Genomic DNA, 17,869 nt, shown 5'->3' on the forward strand with positions numbered 1-17,869 from the left:
AGACATATTAAGAGAACTGATATCTATGAGTTCTACTGAATTCAAGGGGACTGTTTGGCCTTGGTGGATGTATGTGCTTGTCGTGGAAATTTATCTTGAGATTTGAAATAATGAGTTTCTCAGACCGGAGTTGTCTTAGAGGTTTAATTATTAGCTCTGCAGAGGGTTACACAGTCAGCAACATGGCTCAGAGTGCAACAACGAGAAAGTTAAAAAGGAAGGTTTCAATACAATGTGATGAACAGGAAACAAGACAGAAAGCTGACAGGAAACGTCTGCTGTTTGGCATCACTGATACAGAAAGAGGAATCAAACCCAGCACACAGATGCACAGATAAAGATCAACAGGAGGTGGAATAACCAAGTAAGGGCACGAACTTTGAGGTTGGATCAGCTAAGTGCACAGAAAACAGTCAAAACAGTAGTAAGACATTGATCAGTGGAATTTTCCATTACATGCGCTAATGATCACCATTCTAGTTGAAATATATGTCCACCTAACAATTTCCAGAAACTGACGCAAATGGTATTTGTTCCGTCAAACTGACTGTAAAAGCCTGAACATGAAAACAGTGAGATGCTGTTAAATGATGTGGGACCTTGGACCTTTAATGAATATGTTCATCCACTACAACAGTCTGTCCCAGTTGTTGACGGAAGGAGGTTAATACCATGGAATGTGCAAACCTGTCAAAACCAAGAGGTCTCCAGTACTGTATGTTGACCTGCGAATGATTGAAGAACCATAAAATATATTGACTAAGGGCTTTTGCCTGTGTGTCGGTTATGTTTGAATTTGATCCTTTTGTCCTATTTTGATTAATAAGTAACTTTTTTGTTGTGATATCAAACCAGCGTTATCAATGACTTGCTTATCTGTTTCACAAACGATCTACTCCTGTTGTCCTCTGCCAACAAAGACAGGCCTATAAATGCTCATGCTCTCGCTCACTGGGCAAATTTCACAAAGAGGTTTTTCAGCATCTGCTGGATTTCCACTCACTCTCTCCAAGGTGAGTACAAACACTGGCAAAGTAAAGTCATGATCATAATGTGAACATATGATTTTCATACATCTCTTTTGTGTTTTTCAGCAAGTTTGTGTCGTGGATGTGGTCCATGATGGAGTGTCCTGGGGTTCTACTCTTGCTCCTAATTTTGCAGTTTTTTACAGGGACCACTTCAGGTAAGTCAATCTGATTTTCGGTCATCTCGAGTTGAATTTCATCTCACCCAGTTACACAGTAATTTTTGGTGAACAATTAAAATTAGCAGAATGTGTTCACAGACCACACCTCACAAGTAAGACTTTGTTTATTTTACATTTTCTCTGTGATCAAGTTTTTAATCTGTCCTTAAATAACTTTAAATCAGCCTCCCAGCTCCGTCTGTGCTTCTGGTTCTGACGTATCAGGACATTGTATATTTAGAGTTGCCAACTGTTTAATCAATCAATCAAAATGTATTTCTATAGCCCATATTCACAAATAACAATTTGCCTCTTAAAGGGGACATAGCATGCCCATTTTACCACAAGTTGATATGGTTCCTTGGGGTCTTAATGAAATGTCTGTAACATACTTTGGTCAAAATACCACAAGGATCATTTAAAACAGCACCCTTTTTACCCTGTATAAAACAGCCCTCCACAGAGTGACCTGTTTTGAGTGCCTGTTCCTTTAAATGCTAATGAGCCAGCTCCCCCCTCCCCCCTCTCCCCCCATGATTTTAAACGATATAAATTACATATTTTATATGATATAAATTATCATGAGGTGGGGGGGTGGGGGTGGATGAGGTGGGGGGTGGGCCAAGGCCATGTAGGGAGACTTCCAGTGCCTTGTTACGACACAAAACCCAGGAAGCTCAATCGAGTCACTCAAGCATGACGTTTCTGACTTAGAGGAACCATAACAAAACAGAGTTTTTGGGAGATTTGGGGTTGGTAGACATGCCAGATACCCACATTAACCTGTAGAAGCACTAACAAAGTGGAATTTGCATGCTATGTCCCCTTTAAGGCTTAGCAAGGTGTGACACCCTCTGTCTTTAACCTTTGACAAGAGTGAGGGAAAACTACCAAATAAATAACCCTATTAGCGGGGGGGGGGGGGGGGGGGGGGGGGGGGCGTAGAAGCCTCAGAGAGAGCTGAAAGTGACATTCATGAGAAAAGACAGAGTCTAACTGTCTGTTCAAGTCCACAGAGTGATGGAATAGAAGCTTAGGACTTAAAAATGTATCACAGAAAAAGATAGCATTAATTGCTTATTCCCTATAACCCTATTACTCTTGCAGGTTGTGAAGAATATCTACCACATTCAGTTTAAACGATATCAACCGTACAGATCCACTGATGTTAATATACATCACTTTTCTGTTTAACTGCACTCATAGAAAAGTTTCATTTATTTCTATCAGCTCTATCTTGGTTTTCACGGTTTCATTTGGAGAAGCGAATAAACTTTTACAAGAGCATGGATCAAACTGTCTTCGTACTTTTCACAGGGACACTTGTCTCCAGCTGTGATTCATGTCACGATGAATCCATGTGCCTGGAGTCACGGGAAAGAGGAGACACGTTCAGTGGCCCGGTCCTCTCTTGTGTCTGTAAAGATGGCTTCGTAGGCGATGGTCTCACCTGCTACGACACAAAACTCTGTAGTGACTCTTCGTGCTGTAGCCAAGGTTATCACTGGTCACCAGACAGCGGCTGTGTAGAAACTGACGAGTGCTCCCTCCCAGACCCACCGTGTGCGCCGCCTCAGGTGTGCCACAACACACCAGGCTCTTTCATATGTATGGTGCCTTCCTCCACCGCCAGATCTGGGCCCTCTCCCCAATCTGTCCAGTTCAGGTGTGGAAACACTGTTTGCCCAACAGGCATGGACTGCATCAGTAATAATGGGGTCGCCCGCTGCGCTGACCCCTGTGAGCGCTACACTGAGCTGCACCATGACTGGCGGTCGACAGATAACACAATGAATCTGATCCCACGCTGTGACAGAGATGTTAACTGGCAAGGCTGGTATCGTCTGTTTCTGAATCAAACCAGTGCCCACGTTCCCGAGAGGTGTGTTCAGAAAAACAGGTGTGGAACACACGCTCCCCTATGGATAACAGAGCCTCATCCCACACAGCCAGGAGTGATTGTAAATCGGAATGTATGTGGTCACTGGAGCTCCAGCTGTTGCTCTTTTAGTTCACACACCATCAATGTCAAACTCTGCAATGGAAACTACTACGTCTACAAACTGGTGAAGCCGAGCACATGCAATCTTGCCTACTGTGCAGGTACTGAAACTTTACTCTCTAACAACAAATTCAATTTTCCCATTTAATCCATCCATTGTAAGCGTTATAGAGAATATATTGTCCTTTTGTTTAAATATTCAAATTACATTTTATGAACAAAAACTCATTGTTGCACACTGATGTTTTTCATTGTCAACAGAGGTGAACAGAACAGACGTTGCAGTTCCTTTGACCACTCCTGGTCCAGGACAGAAAGGCACCTCTCAAACAGCAGCAGTGCACCACACCACAGATTCACCAACCACACCTGATCCAGGATCTCAGACCCTCAGCTCTGCTTTGCTCACATCTGGCACCTCTGGAACAACAGCAGTGGACAACAGCACAGGAGTCGAGGGACAGGTCCGCCTGGCCAATGGAGGAAACAGCTCCTGCTCTGGCAGAGTAGAGATCCTCCTCCGTGGACAGTGGGGGACGGTGTGTGATGACCACTGGGACCTGGTTGATGCTCAGGTGGTGTGCAGACAGCTGGGTTGTGGCAGGGTCCTGTCAGCACCACAACGTGCACGTTTTGGACAGGGCAGAGGGCCCATCTGGTTGGACGATGTTGCTTGCTCCGGCAACGAATCAAAGCTGACCGAGTGCCAGCACCGAGGGATTGGATCTCACAACTGTGGTCACAGTGAGGATGCTGGTGTTGTCTGTGAAGGTAAATGCTTATTTGTAGATTTAAAGCCAATGAAGTCTCCCTGTCAGACAACATAGGATAACATTAGAGAACAGGAATATGGAATATGTGCTTCATGCTGATATCAATGGAGTTTTTATAGAAATCCTATTGAAGTCTCTCTTTCATCTGTGTCTCTAATCAACAGTATTTTGTTGCATGTGTGTCTCGTAGCTGCTTCACCAGTGAGGCTGGTCAACTCTGACAACCGCTGCTCTGGCAGAGTGGAGATCTACCATGCTGGACAGTGGGGGACAGTGTGTGACGATTCCTGGGACCTGAACGATGCCAATGTGGTGTGCAGACAGCTGGGCTGTGGCAGGGGCCGTTCAGCACTGCAAAATGCTGCTTTTGGACAGGGCAGTGGACCCATCTGGTTGGACGACGTCATTTGTTCAGGAAGGGAACCATCGATAACAGACTGCAGACATCCAGGGTTCGGGGTCCACAACTGTGGACATCATGAAGATGCCAGCATCATCTGTGACAGTAAGTGTTTATATATATTTAAAGTTGGGTCCAGTTGTTATTGCTCACATTTGACTGGAAAATTGCCTCATTGATACATTTCAACATATATTGTTATTTTGTGGCACAATACGTCAAATGTGCAGTAAATGTTTATGTCAAGAAAGTAAAATAGAGTTTTGTGCCTCAGGATAACATCATCAATTATATCTTAAACTAGAGTGACACTCAGTAGAGCACAAACTGTACCTCCGCTTACAGTCAATCCCACACATATTTGTCTAATTCTAATGGTAGAAATATAAAAGAAAAAAAGGAAGTGGTCTGATAACCTAAATTATTTATCTGTCGTACAAAACATAGTTACAGAAAGTGGAAAAAGATTCTGAATCCAACCCTTAATCTGCATCCACACCAAAATTCAAATGGTTCTTCCAGGCCCACGCCCCAGCTCTCCACCAAGTTTGGTGGAAATCAGTTCAGTAGTTTTTTGCATAATCCTGCTGACGAATACACCAACAAACTAGAACATCACTCAGTGACACACGTACCACCACCAAGGACTGACAGTCCCCTTAAATTAATTTGAGCTGCATCAAATTTCACACATTCATAGATATCAGTTCCCTTAATGTGCCAGATTGGATTTCATCAAGGTCAATGAATTGTTTCCTGGGTAAATAGTCAAAATGTTGAAAAACGCCCTATTTCGCAAGGTTAAAGAAAGTAAAAAAAATAAACTGGATGTGACTCCTGATCTGAATCTGCACCAAAATTCAAGTGTTTCTTCCCTGACCCATATCACATTCTTCCACCAAGTTTTGTGGAAATCTGTTTGGTAGTTTTTGAGTAATCTTGCTTACAAACAAACATATAAACAGGTGTGAAAACATAACCTCCTGGTCAGAGATAATAAAAAAGATGTTTTCCTCATTAATATTGATGGAGGTGCAGGCTGTTATTATCTTGTGGGTTCACATAGATTTTTCTTTCAGTTCAACCAGGACCAAACTCCACAGTTTCACCAACCACACCTGATCCAGGATCTCAGACCTTCACCTCTGCTTCGCTCACATCTGGCACCCCTGGAACAACAGCAGTGGACAACAGCACAGGAGTCGAGGTACAGGTCCGCCTGGCCAATGGAGGAAACAGCTCCTGCTCTGGCAGAGTAGAGATCTTCCTCCGTGGACAGTGGGGGACGGTGTGTGATGACCACTGGGACCTGGTTGATGCTCAGGTGGTGTGCAGACAGCTGGGTTGTGGCAGGGTCCTGTCAGCACCACAAAGTGCACGTTTTGGACAGGGCAGAGGGCCCATCTGGTTGGACGATGTTGCTTGCTCCGGCAACGAATCAAAGCTGACCGAGTGCCAGCACCGAGGGATTGGATCTCACAACTGTGGTCACAGTGAGGATGCTGGTGTTGTCTGTGAAGGTAAATGCTTATTTGTAGATTTAAAGCCAATGAAGTCTCCCTGTCAGACAACATAGGATAACATTATAGAACAGAAATATGGAATATGTGCTTCATGCTGATATCACTGGAGTTTTTATAGAAATCCTTGTCTTATTGAAGTCTCTCTTTCATCTGTGTCTCTAATCAACAGTATTTTGTTGCATGTGTGTCTCGTAGCTGCTTCACCAGTGAGGCTGGTCAACTCTGACAACCGCTGCTCTGGCAGAGTGGAGATCTACCATGCTGGACAGTGGGGGACAGTGTGTGACGATTCCTGGGACCTGAACGATGCCAATGTGGTGTGCAGACAGCTGGGCTGTGGCAGGGCTCGTTCAGCACTGCAAAATGCTGCTTTTGGACAGGGCAGTGGACCCATCTGGTTGGACGACGTCATTTGTTCAGGAAGGGAACCATCGATAACAGACTGCAGACATCCAGGGTTCGGGGTCCACAACTGTAGACATAATGAAGATGCAAGTGTAGTCTGTGAATGTAGGTTTACTTCTCATATTGCTCATTACACACAGTGTTAATTGAAGTTCTCGTCTAGTTCTCATCTGGTATTTACCATCTCATCTTCTTTTGTGCACACTTTTATTTACTGACTTTTTAAAACTTTTTCTTTAGTCCAACACCCTCCACTCCAGCCTCCTCAGCTCATCTGTGGACGTGATAAAATCCAAATAGGGCTAAATATGGCTGCCATAACATCCATGGGTTTGAACCCACTCTCCGGAAACCTGGCAGTTCGCAACTGCTCCTGGGTCAGAATGAATAATGATGTAGTTTGGTACGAGGTGGACGCTCAGGCAGGTGCCTGTGGAAACACACTGAGGGTAAATACTTTGTTAATTTTCAAGTTATGTCCATTCATTTATTATTACGATAATTAAGAGGAAGCTATTGGTTCCCAAATGTACTCCTCTGCAGGGAGCTCAGGTTAGCAGGAACTGGCAGAGACAATATCTTAAACCCAGATCTTCTGCCTGTATGACAAAACCACTCAAACTGTAATAGAGCTTCAAGTGACTAATAATTGAACCACTCTCTGTCTTTCAGACCAACCGTACACACGCCATCTACTCCAACAGTTTATTTCTCTACCGAGGAAATGTGTCCTTCTCACGTCCTGTGAGTCTTCCCTTCTCCTGTGTGTATCCCCTCGACACAGACGCCAGCATGAATGTGGCTATCAGACCAGTCCTGCCGTAAGTACCTTTTTATTGAATACGACAATCACTCACTTTTTACAGTTGTAAAATGGTCAAGACGAACCTGGTGAAAATTGGTCTAGTCTATGCTACTTTTAACCAATCATGTCAGCGTAAGCATGCATTGCTGTTTGCCACAGTGGCTTTATACCTCCAGGACACATCAATGTCACCTGTGTAGGATTTTAGGTCATCATAATAACAAGGCTTATATTTTTGACAGGACTGCAGGTGGCCTCTCAGGCTTAGGTAGCAGAGCTAGAGCCTCCATGTCTCTGTTCCGCACCTCCACCTTTACTCAGCCTTATCCATCTGGCTTGATCACTCTCCCTGTGGGCTCACCTCTGCATGTGGGCGTCTCTGTATTAGTCAGAGACCCAAGCTTTGTAGTTGTCCTGGAGAACTGCTACGCCTCTAACTCATCAAACCCCAATGATACCACACAATACTTTTTCATCCAGAACAAGTAAGTGTCCCTCTTCATCATTATGCTTTGTGGTTTATATTGGAAATGTGGGGGAAAGACTGTGTATAAGGTGATGTATAATGGCCCTCATGACATGCTCCATCCTCACTTCCAGGTGCCCCACTGACCGACAACAAGTGGCAGTGATTGAGAGCGGCTCATCCCGACAGGCTCGTTTCTCCGCCCTGTTTTTCCTGATCCACGGTGAATACAGTGACATTTACCTCCACTGCAGCCTCAGCCTGTGTGACCAGAGGAGCTCCCGCTGTGCCCCAGTACGTCACACGTTTCACATTATCATTAGCATTTTCAGTCAATAGTCACTGCAGCTTTACACTGGTTTTGATTGGATCTGTTATTTCCCCTCCTTTTCATAGTCTTGCAGAAGAAGGACATCTCGCTCTGTTTCCAGCTCTGCTCCTATGAACCCCCTCACCATTGGACCAATCACTTGTGAGTATGATTAACAATGTGCTCTCAGGATTGATGTGTCAACACAATGATCAATACAGAATGAATCACCATGTTTTTACTCTCTCTTCTTTATCTTCAGGGTACAAGTCACCTGAGTGAGCTGGTAACATATAGTAATAATACAAACTCATTTCATAGTGTGATATTATTTTGTTTGAATTTCTTTATTCATAAATCAATAATAAAAAAACATATGTTACATTGCATAATTGAATCGTAACACACATTGGTATTCCTGATTTGTACTAGCTGTGTAATGAGCTGTGAAATGATTGAAGAAAATAAAAATCAATGACAGAGTACTTTTCTTCTTCTTTGTGTTTATTTTCAGAAATAGTTTAAATAAATGCACAGTCATATCGACTCATCAGATGATAAATATACATCCATACATACTGAGGCAGGCAATAACAGTGGTTAAAGGGAATGTGCAAAAGCAAGTGTGCATATAGTCTGTTGTGCAAAGACACAATGTCAGTAAAGCAAGTTGTCCTTTTTTTATGTGGGGAGGGGAAGACAGTGGCAGTGTTTGGAGGTGTTAATCAGTTTTATGGCCTGAGGGTAAAATGTGTCTTGGAGTCTTGGAGTCCTGCATTTCAGACTGGTGTGAGGAGGTGATGCTGAGTGAGGTCTTTGGTTGTGTTGTTGGCTCTTCTGAAGACTCTCTGCTGGTAGATGTACTGCAGAGATGAAGGCCTGATCCTGGGATGTGTGAATAAATGTGATACAACAATTTATGCATCTGTTGCATGTTAGAAACTTCATCAACACACCCACTCGCTCGTTGTGAATCCTGCGGAGGATCTGTTTTCTCACATTCGCTCATTGGGACATTCTACAGACTTTTAACTTGGGGGGCTGAGAAACTTTCACTTGGACATTTGAATGTCTGGAGGATCTCTTGAGATCAGTAGATCTGAAAGCAGTTTAACAACACACTGATTTATGGAAAAATTCATCCTGAATTCCCCCTCACATTTAACACTTTTTATTTAAAGGTTTAGTGAGTAAAATTTAGGTGAAAGGGATCCATTGGCAGAAATTGATTATAGAAAAATCCTAGTAATGTTTTTACAGTCGTCCAAACTGGTCAAACACATTTTGAGTTTTTATGACAACTGAAGGCCGCCACAGGTTCTCTCTCATGATGGAAGGGGAGGGTGAGATGAGGGGTATTCAGCTGCAACATGAAACTTCACCACTAGATGTCACTAAATTGTAAACACTCAACCTTTAACATGCTCCTGAGCTGGTGTGGGCTAAAATAAAAAAGTTGCTGACTGCTCTGGTCGAAGGTCACAGTTTAGCTTCCTGCTCTGATCTCTATGAAACTCATGGTGATGGCCAATGTGTGCAGGGGCACGGCTTTTAGATCCACTTTTTGATTGACAGGCTTAGAGCCCAATAGCATGGCTTGCTGGGACAGAGGGGGCGGGCGCAGGATGACCACCGTTTCTCACTCGGGTCCAGGCTTTGGAGCAGTCCGGGTTAATTTCCGCTCGGTTCACAGAAAACAGCTCGTAACTTTTCTGCAGCGAAGGCCGCCGCCGCCACTGCCATGTCCAACAACAATGCCAGCAAGTGTGACAGTGGTGTAAGAGTTAAACTTGTTAATGTCAGTAATGTCAAAGGAAAGAAAAAGTTACGCAGTGGATGTAAACCTGTCCTGCGCCACCGCTGTGTGCAAATTGTATGCCAAAAAGAAAAAGTGCCTGTGAGCGAGAAGCAGCGGTTCTGTGGTTTGACAGCAGGTCAGCGGGGCCATTACCATACTGAGCATGTGTACATGTGACACACACACACACACACACACACACACACACACACACACACACACACACACACACACACACACACACACACACACACACACACACACACACACACACCACTTGTTTGCGCAGCTATCTTTGCTAGGACTTTCCACAGACCTCTGAAATTAAGTTTTGCCTTATCTTGACCGGGTTTTCGGTCCCTATGAGGTTTACTGGTGCCGGTCAGTGTTTATACTGGGAAAAGTCCTGAAGAGCTCACAAAAATCTTTTTTTGGGACTTTCCATTGACTTACATTGTTTGTAGAAAGCCGACCCAAAACCTGACAGCAAACCTTAACCATGAACAATTCATGCCTTATCCTAATCTTTACCTAACCACAAGTCACATCTTCCGACTAACCTTAAACTTCTAGTTTTTAGGTGAATTCCAGTATTTTTCAACCTGATCCCTGTGTTTATAACTGTGTGTGTAAATGAATGGAACAGTAGATCGTTTCTGCTGGCAGCCAGGACATGGCAGCAGTGGCTACGATGCAATTTTATGGGGCAACTGCAACAGTCCAGGAAATATGCACTAAAGGTGTTTTTCTTCCCCAATAAAAGGCTCAAATTATTATTCAGGGTCTTTGTTAAGAGTGTGGCAACATTACACATGTCTCACTTAACAGGAATTCTCACTCTCAAGCCTCATGAGACTTAAGTTGTTGCAGGAAGATGGAGGTGGAAACATGAGTGAGAGTAAGAGAGTTGGAGAGAGGAGTTTGGATTTTGCTATGAAAGGAACTATTGTGGCTTTTTCTGATTTAGACAATGTCAATGACACTGATGGTCATCCACACTTGTTTGAGTCAGCGTATATGGACAAAGACGAGAAAGAGAGAGGCAACCAGCAGAGGAGGGACAATGAGCTGCTGCACGGCTGCAGAACTTTGGAAACTGGTGGTGTTCCTGTGGGTACTGTGACCCCATGCCCACAGAGGAAGAAGGCCTATGGTGCAAATAGTGGGACCTGTTGATGCCAAATATTGGTGGTCTTGATGTGTCCACAGAAGGTGTTTCTGACACTATAAAATGCTGTGTGACCACGTCACAGGATTTCCCCCCTCTGATCAACAGAGCTGTGCTGGAGACATTCCCATATGTGCCCAAAATAAACTGGAGGAGACAGCCAAGGCCAGAATTTGAGAATTTGAGAATTTTATTGGTGAAAAAAATAACTTTTAGTGGGTATTTCATGGACTGTCACAGTTGCCCCATAAGATGTAGCTACTGTGTTGAAGCTGCCAGCAGAGATTATCCCCTGGACCCATTCCAAACGTTTGTGTAAGTACCATTCATTTACACACCCACATTTCTAAACATATGGCCCAGATTGAAAAAAACTGACTTGAATCCTCTTTGAAGAAGAGTTGTGATAGAAATGTAATGTACAAACTGTCAGTGGTTTAGGGAGTGAACTGCAGTAAAACAGGATATTAGTTTGTGTGAAAGCCACTTCCTACCACCACATCTATGACTTCCTGTGCTGAGCCCATCAGCTGTAACCACAGTATTTCTGTGAAATCTGTGGATCCGAAACATTCCTGCATGATTTGTCCGAGATCATGACTCTGTAAATACTTAATTGCCTTTTGTATTTATTTATAATTTCATTTGATAGGGAGAGTGCTCATTGATCAACAGACAAATCTATTTAAATGAGCCAGAGTTAGCATTACATGCTAATTTTCATCTGTTGTCCCAAACCAGTTCTTAAACAGGAACCTGAAATACAATAACATGACTTATTGTCGTCTGCAGGTTTTCTCTTAGACTTCATCTCTTTCCCTGTAATAAAAGGCTTCACTTGTGCTGCTGCAGTAACCATTGGCTTTGGCCAAGTCAAGGTGAGTGTTAGACACACACACACACACACACACACACACACACACACACACACACACACACACACACACACACACACACACACACACACACACACACACACACACACACACACTTGTCATTAAAAGAACCAACATACATGCACCACACTTCAGAGCAGCATTGACAGGGTTTCAAACCTGGAAAACAAACTGAGAATGCTGCAGTTTAAACAGGTTTGTGGTTTTTAAATGATTCCACAGAATCAGCAAACCTTGATGTAGGTCGGGTGTTCCACAACTTTGGTGCTATTGTCTCAAAAGGCACAAGAGATAGTCATTTTCTAATAAGACATCTTCACTGGATATAAGTACAGTTACCCCTTTGGCCGACTCCTGGGCCAAACATGAAGGACCGCGTACTCAGCTGAGGTTTCTGACCTGCTACTGTTTTTCAATGAATGAAATGTGATTTTACTCTTCCCAGCGCCCATACATTGATTTGCATGTGGCTACAATATCAACACTGGCCAACACATAATGACTGATGCTTTTCTTAAATTGGTCAAATCTTTCTTCGCAGCAGCTGCTCAAGATTCACTCAGCCCCTCCTGTCTTCTGTCTACCTCTCTCTCTCTCTCTCTTGCTCGCTTGGTCGTGCCGACACACACACCAACATTGTCATCAGACACACTGTAAACTCAGACTGGGTAAAAACAACATCATTTGGTCTTTGTTAGCACAAATGACATGCGTGATTATTTGCATTTAAAACAGTGTAAGTGAGATCTGATCAATACCAGGTTTGAACTGGACTTAAGGCAGGAACAGGTCTGAACTGGGCCTTTAGGGTATTTGTTCTGTCAAACTGACTGTAAAAGCCTGAACATGAAAACAGTGAGATGCTGTTAAATGATGTGGGACCTTCGACCTTTAATGAATATGTTCATCCACTACAACAGTCTGTCCCAGTTGTTGACGGAAGGAGGTTAATACAATGGAATGTGCAAACCTGTCAAAACCAAAAGGTCTCCAGTACTGTATGTTGACCTGCAAATGATTGAAGAACCATAAAATATATTGACTAAGGGCTTTTGCCTGTGTGTCGGTTATGTTTGAATTTTATCCTTTTGTCCTATTTTGATTAATAAGTAACTTTTTTGGTGTCATATCAAACCAGCGTTATCAATGACCTGCTTATTTGTTTCACAAATTATCTCTTCCTGTTGTCCTCTGCACACAGAGACAGGCCTATAAATGATCATGCTCTCACTCACTAGGCAAATTTCACAAAGAGTTTTTTCACCTCTGCTGGATTTCCACTCACTCTCTCCAAGGTGAGTACAAACACTAGCAAAGTAGAGTCATGATCATATGTGAACATATGATTTTCATACATCTCTTTTGTGTTTGTATTGGAAAAATAACTAAGTGTGGTTGAAACCTATTTTGTAGTTGAAAAGTAAGCCTTTGCATACCTGTTTGAGACTTTTATGGCCTGAACTGTTTGTGACCAGAAACCTATATAACATGTCTAAATACTTTTATGACATGAAACCTTTATGACCTTTTTATAACTTATGTACTCTCCAAAGAACTGAATTTATATCTGCTCTATCTCCAAAGGAAACATATGTAAATCTGATTTCTGTGTTTTGATTCCTTTCTCAAACTGTGCCTACAGAACCAGTCTGAACTGGCTCAGGCAAACAGCCTTAGTCCTCCTGTATAAGATCCTTGCATTTGACTGTCCTGCATCTTCACTCTGAGATCGCTGTGACTCTCTGTGCCGAGCCTGGATCGTCTCAGCGCTGCGATCTATCTGGTGAGAATCTGAAAGTTCAAGTGTATTTTATACCAGCAAACATAGTGTTACGGAGAAGTTGGTCTAAGGGGATTGGATCTCCAGACGGGTGAAAGCCCCATAAATTTTTAACCAAGGTTTAGAAGAAACCTGGAAGGTAGACTGACGAGGTACCTTAAGAGTTTGTTAAGACCACAACCACAGAAATTATATAATACTGAGTAGTATTTGGATTGTGTGAAGCAAGACTCCAAAAGCGTGCTATGTAGAGAATTTCTTTAAGGCATTATGATTCATGTTGGTCAGGCAGGATATTTGAAAGTGTATTAAAAAAAAAAAAAGAGAAGAATTGAAACATTACCAGTGACCAAGTAATTATGAAGAGGAAATTATTATTGACTATATTATATAGGGGTATTATATTATATAGGGGTATTACATTATTTTGAGGATGTTTATATTACTAAGTTTTCCTATTTACTCCTTACGATAGCGTTTTGGAGATTAATTAAAGACTTAAGGTAACTAAAACTTTACATACATTTTTTTTAATATGGGTATAAGTAACAGAAAAGAAAAATTTGAAGCTTTGGATAATGGAACTGATCTGAGTCGTCCTAACATGAACTTTATGTGGAGGAACTATGGTGACACAGCACTAAGTGTGATACAAGTGTGAATGAAAGAATGTGGGTTTCCAACTGGGGGAAGTTTTAGTATAAGGCAGCTAAAACAGCTGAGACTGAAGCTAGAGGAGAAAGAAAAAGTAAGTCAGGCCAGAAAAGTAAAACTTACATTTCAGGCAGATAGGAAGGTATGTGGAATGTGGCTAGAAGAATTGCATCAAAGGGACAGAAAACAAACACTGGCAGGGACAGATAACTCCTCACAAGTGTCTCAGTGTCTCAAAATGCAGGTTTCCGACCTCGACTCTTCCCCGCCGAGAAGACGACAACCAGAACAACACCAAGCTCCACCAGAAGCGGATGTTCCACAGGCAGGAGCCCAGGAAGAAGGGGAGACCGCATATGGAATGATGATCCAGACATTTGTTTTCACTGTGGAGAGAAGGGACACCGAGGCGGGGATGGAGGAGAGGGAGGAACCAGCAACTTTGAACAGAGAACGAGACCGTGAGGAACACCTCACACATCAAGAGGGTGAATGCACCACACCAACACAAACACTTATCACAGAAGTAATTGATTTTTTAGAAAAGAAAGACAAACTAATGATAGGAACATATGTTAAGTATCAATCAGATGCTTATGCTAATATGCCAATGCACTCACTCACAGTGCTAGGGTAAGAGATTAAATTCCTTGTAGTTTTAGGAGCAACACATTCAGTCATCAAGAGTGATATGTTTGACAGACATCCTAAGATGAGTGGATGATTTGTTAGATCTGTGTTAGATTCAGGAAGCACCGTGGTTGAAAAAATTCACGACTCCCTTAATATGTAGTGATAGCATCACAGAAAAATTCAGGTGTTCATTTTTGCTATCCTCATGTTGTCCAATTAATTTGATGGCAAGAGATGTAATGTGACCTTTGGGCATTTCTATCGTTTCCACCCCATCAGGAGTCATAGTGGTCTGAACGGCTGATCTGGATCCACCACAGATTTACACACGCATTAAGTATAATGCTGATTCATTGTTATATTCGTATGAGTGGAAGCTCTGTTCATCTGTTGTCACATCAATCAACACTGATCTAGTGGATAAGGCACATTCAGTCACACTTAGAACAGACACCACGTGTATGCATCCAGAAGATTTACACTGCACTGCACACATACACGATGTCACAACTTCAGTCAGCTCATAACATTTTCATTTTCTGTTATCTTATTTTTCATGTACTAACTCTCATGTCATTTCAGAATTCAGCCACTCCCCCCTGCTCTGCATCACCTCTTCCCACGGATCCCATTACCTGCCCCACCCCCAGACTCACCTGCTTTCCATCAGTCATTAGTCACCCAGTATATATACCGGCCCATTTCCTCTGTTCTCTGCCAGATCGTTTAGTGTGTTTTTCGTAGCTTTCCAGCGTTATCCCTTGTTTCATTGCTCTGCCTGATCTCCGATCTGACCTGCCTTCTGGACCCTGGATTCCCGTTTTGCCTGCTCCCTATCGGATTTGTGTGCTATCTCTGACTGTCTGCCTGGTTTTTGACCCCGTCCCTTTTTGCCTGCTCCCTATCGGATTTGTTTGCTACCTCTGACTGTCTGCCTGGTTTTTGATCTCTGATCATCCAATAAACCAGAACTCTTCCTACTCCCATAACTGCTCAAGTGTCGTGCTTCTGGGTTCACGTTTGCCATTTTGCGCACCCTGACAGTACGATCTGGCCAAAAATGAACCCAGCCGACTCTTAGATTCTCTGGAGAGAGATGGCAGGAAAGCTAGTGCTCTGCACCAACAAGAGCGACAACTTACCGCCATGGCAGAGGCTCCGGAAGGTTTTTGACCATGCTACCCCCGGCCGAGAGGCTGCTTGTGGACTTTTCAACCTGGTCCAGGGGAGTCGGCGAGTGGTGGATTATTCCATTGATTTCCGGACGCTCGCTGCTGAGAGCGATTGGAATTCCTCCTCGCTGACGGACGCTTTCTACAATGGTTTCTCTGACGTCATCAAGGATGAGCTGGCGGCACGGGATCCTCCGGCTGATTTGGACACGCTCATAGCAATGGCTATCCGCATCGACGGATGTCTCCAGGAACGGAGGCGAGAGAGGGCGGTGACAAGTAGTCATCGTAGTCGTCTACCTTCTTCACCTCCGGACTCCTCATTTGCATCGAACACGAGCTGTCCGAGCGAACCAGCAGAGCCCATGCAACTCGGCAGGACCCGGCGGTCATCAGCTGAACGACAGCGCCGCCGAAGGGACTACTGCTGCATGTACTGTGGACAGGGGGGCCACTATGTGTCATCTTGTCCAGTAAAAGACCGGGCTCACCAGGAATTCCGAGGGTGCTGGTGCCCTCTCGTCCCTTTCTCCATGCCCAGCTCTTCTGCAAAGGACAGTCTAACACAGTCTGTCTTTATTGACTCTGGGGCCGACACCATTCTCCTGGACCGTACTCTTGCCGTTCAGCTGGGTGTTGATCAGGAACCTTTGATCCAGCCCATTAAGGCCACTGCCCTGGATGGGCGCCTCCTCCGCACAGTAACCCACCGCACCATCCCTCTCCATCTAGGCATGTCAGGTAACAACACAGAGTTTCTTGCGTTTCACCTGATACATGCACCACAACAACCGGTTATTCTAGGGCACCCATGGTTACGGAGACATAATCCACATATTGACTGGGTTACTGGTTCCATTTTACAATGGAGTAACCACTGTCATGCTGTCTGCCTAAGATCTGCTTCATCACTTCCCTCCAGCCCCTCTCCTCTTAATGAGTTTCCAGATCTTTCAGGAGTTCCATCTGAGTACCAGGACTTAAAGGAGGTGTTTAACAAGGCTCAGGCCACTTCGCTTCCCCCACACCGCCCGTATGACTGCGCCATCGATCTCCTCCCTGGTACCTCACCACCCAGGGGGCGACTCTTCTCCCTGTCTACTCCTGAGACCAAGGCCATGGAGAGGTACATAAATGACTCGCTGGCTGCCGGCATTATCTGTCCTTCATCCCCTGCTGGAGCTGGATTCTTTTTTGTGGATAAAAAGGACAAGACCCTGCGACCCTGCATTGATTACCGAGGTCTGAACAACATCACCATTAAAAACAGGTACCCCCTCCCACTAATCTCTTCTGCATTCGAACTGTTGCAAGGGGCTACAGTGTTCACCAAGCTTGACCTCCGCAATGCCTATCACCTTGTTCGTATCAGGGAGGGGGATGAATGGAAGACTGCATTCAACACCCTTAGTGGTCATTATGAGTATCTGGTTATGCCTTTTGGACTTACTAATGCTCCTGCTGTCTTCCAGGCTATGGTGAATGATGTTCTCCGGGATTTTCTTAATATTTTTGTGTTTGTCTACCTTGACGATATCCTCATTTTCTCCAAGTCTGAACCAGAGCATGTTCAGCATGTTCACAGTGTTCTACAGAGACTCCTGGAGAATCAGCTTTTCGTGAAAGTGGAGAAATGTGAATTTCATGCCACAGAGGTAACGTTTTTGGGGTTTATCATCAGGGCTGGTCGTATCCTGATGGACCCCACCAAGGTCAAAGCACTGGCTGATTGACCCAACCCCCAACACACGGAAGAGGCTTCAGAAAGTTCTTGGGGTTTGCCAATTTCTACCGTCGTTTCATCCACAATTATAGCGCAATTATAGCTCCTCTAACGACTCTCACCTCCCAGAAACTCATCTTCCAGTGGTCCTCTGCTGCAGAAAGAGCATTCG

General features: G+C 43.9%; 1 protein-coding gene across 1 annotated transcript in view; it reads left to right on the forward strand.

Moving 5' to 3' along the window:
- The window catches only part of LOC117768485 (deleted in malignant brain tumors 1 protein-like), a 119,500-nt gene that overhangs the window by 41,739 nt on the left and 59,892 nt on the right, over positions 1-17,869 (forward strand). The window contains exons 12-15 of the mRNA XM_034596866.1: positions 2,507-3,292; positions 3,453-3,962; positions 4,155-4,469; positions 5,444-5,884. Of these exons, the coding sequence (XP_034452757.1) occupies positions 2,507-3,292; positions 3,453-3,962; positions 4,155-4,469; positions 5,444-5,884 (2,052 nt within the window). The remainder of the gene's footprint in view (positions 1-2,506; positions 3,293-3,452; positions 3,963-4,154; positions 4,470-5,443; positions 5,885-17,869) is intronic.

This window comes from Hippoglossus hippoglossus, chromosome 1 (genome assembly GCF_009819705.1).
Source record: "Hippoglossus hippoglossus isolate fHipHip1 chromosome 1, fHipHip1.pri, whole genome shotgun sequence".
Classification (NCBI taxonomy): domain Eukaryota; kingdom Metazoa; phylum Chordata; class Actinopteri; order Pleuronectiformes; family Pleuronectidae; genus Hippoglossus; species Hippoglossus hippoglossus.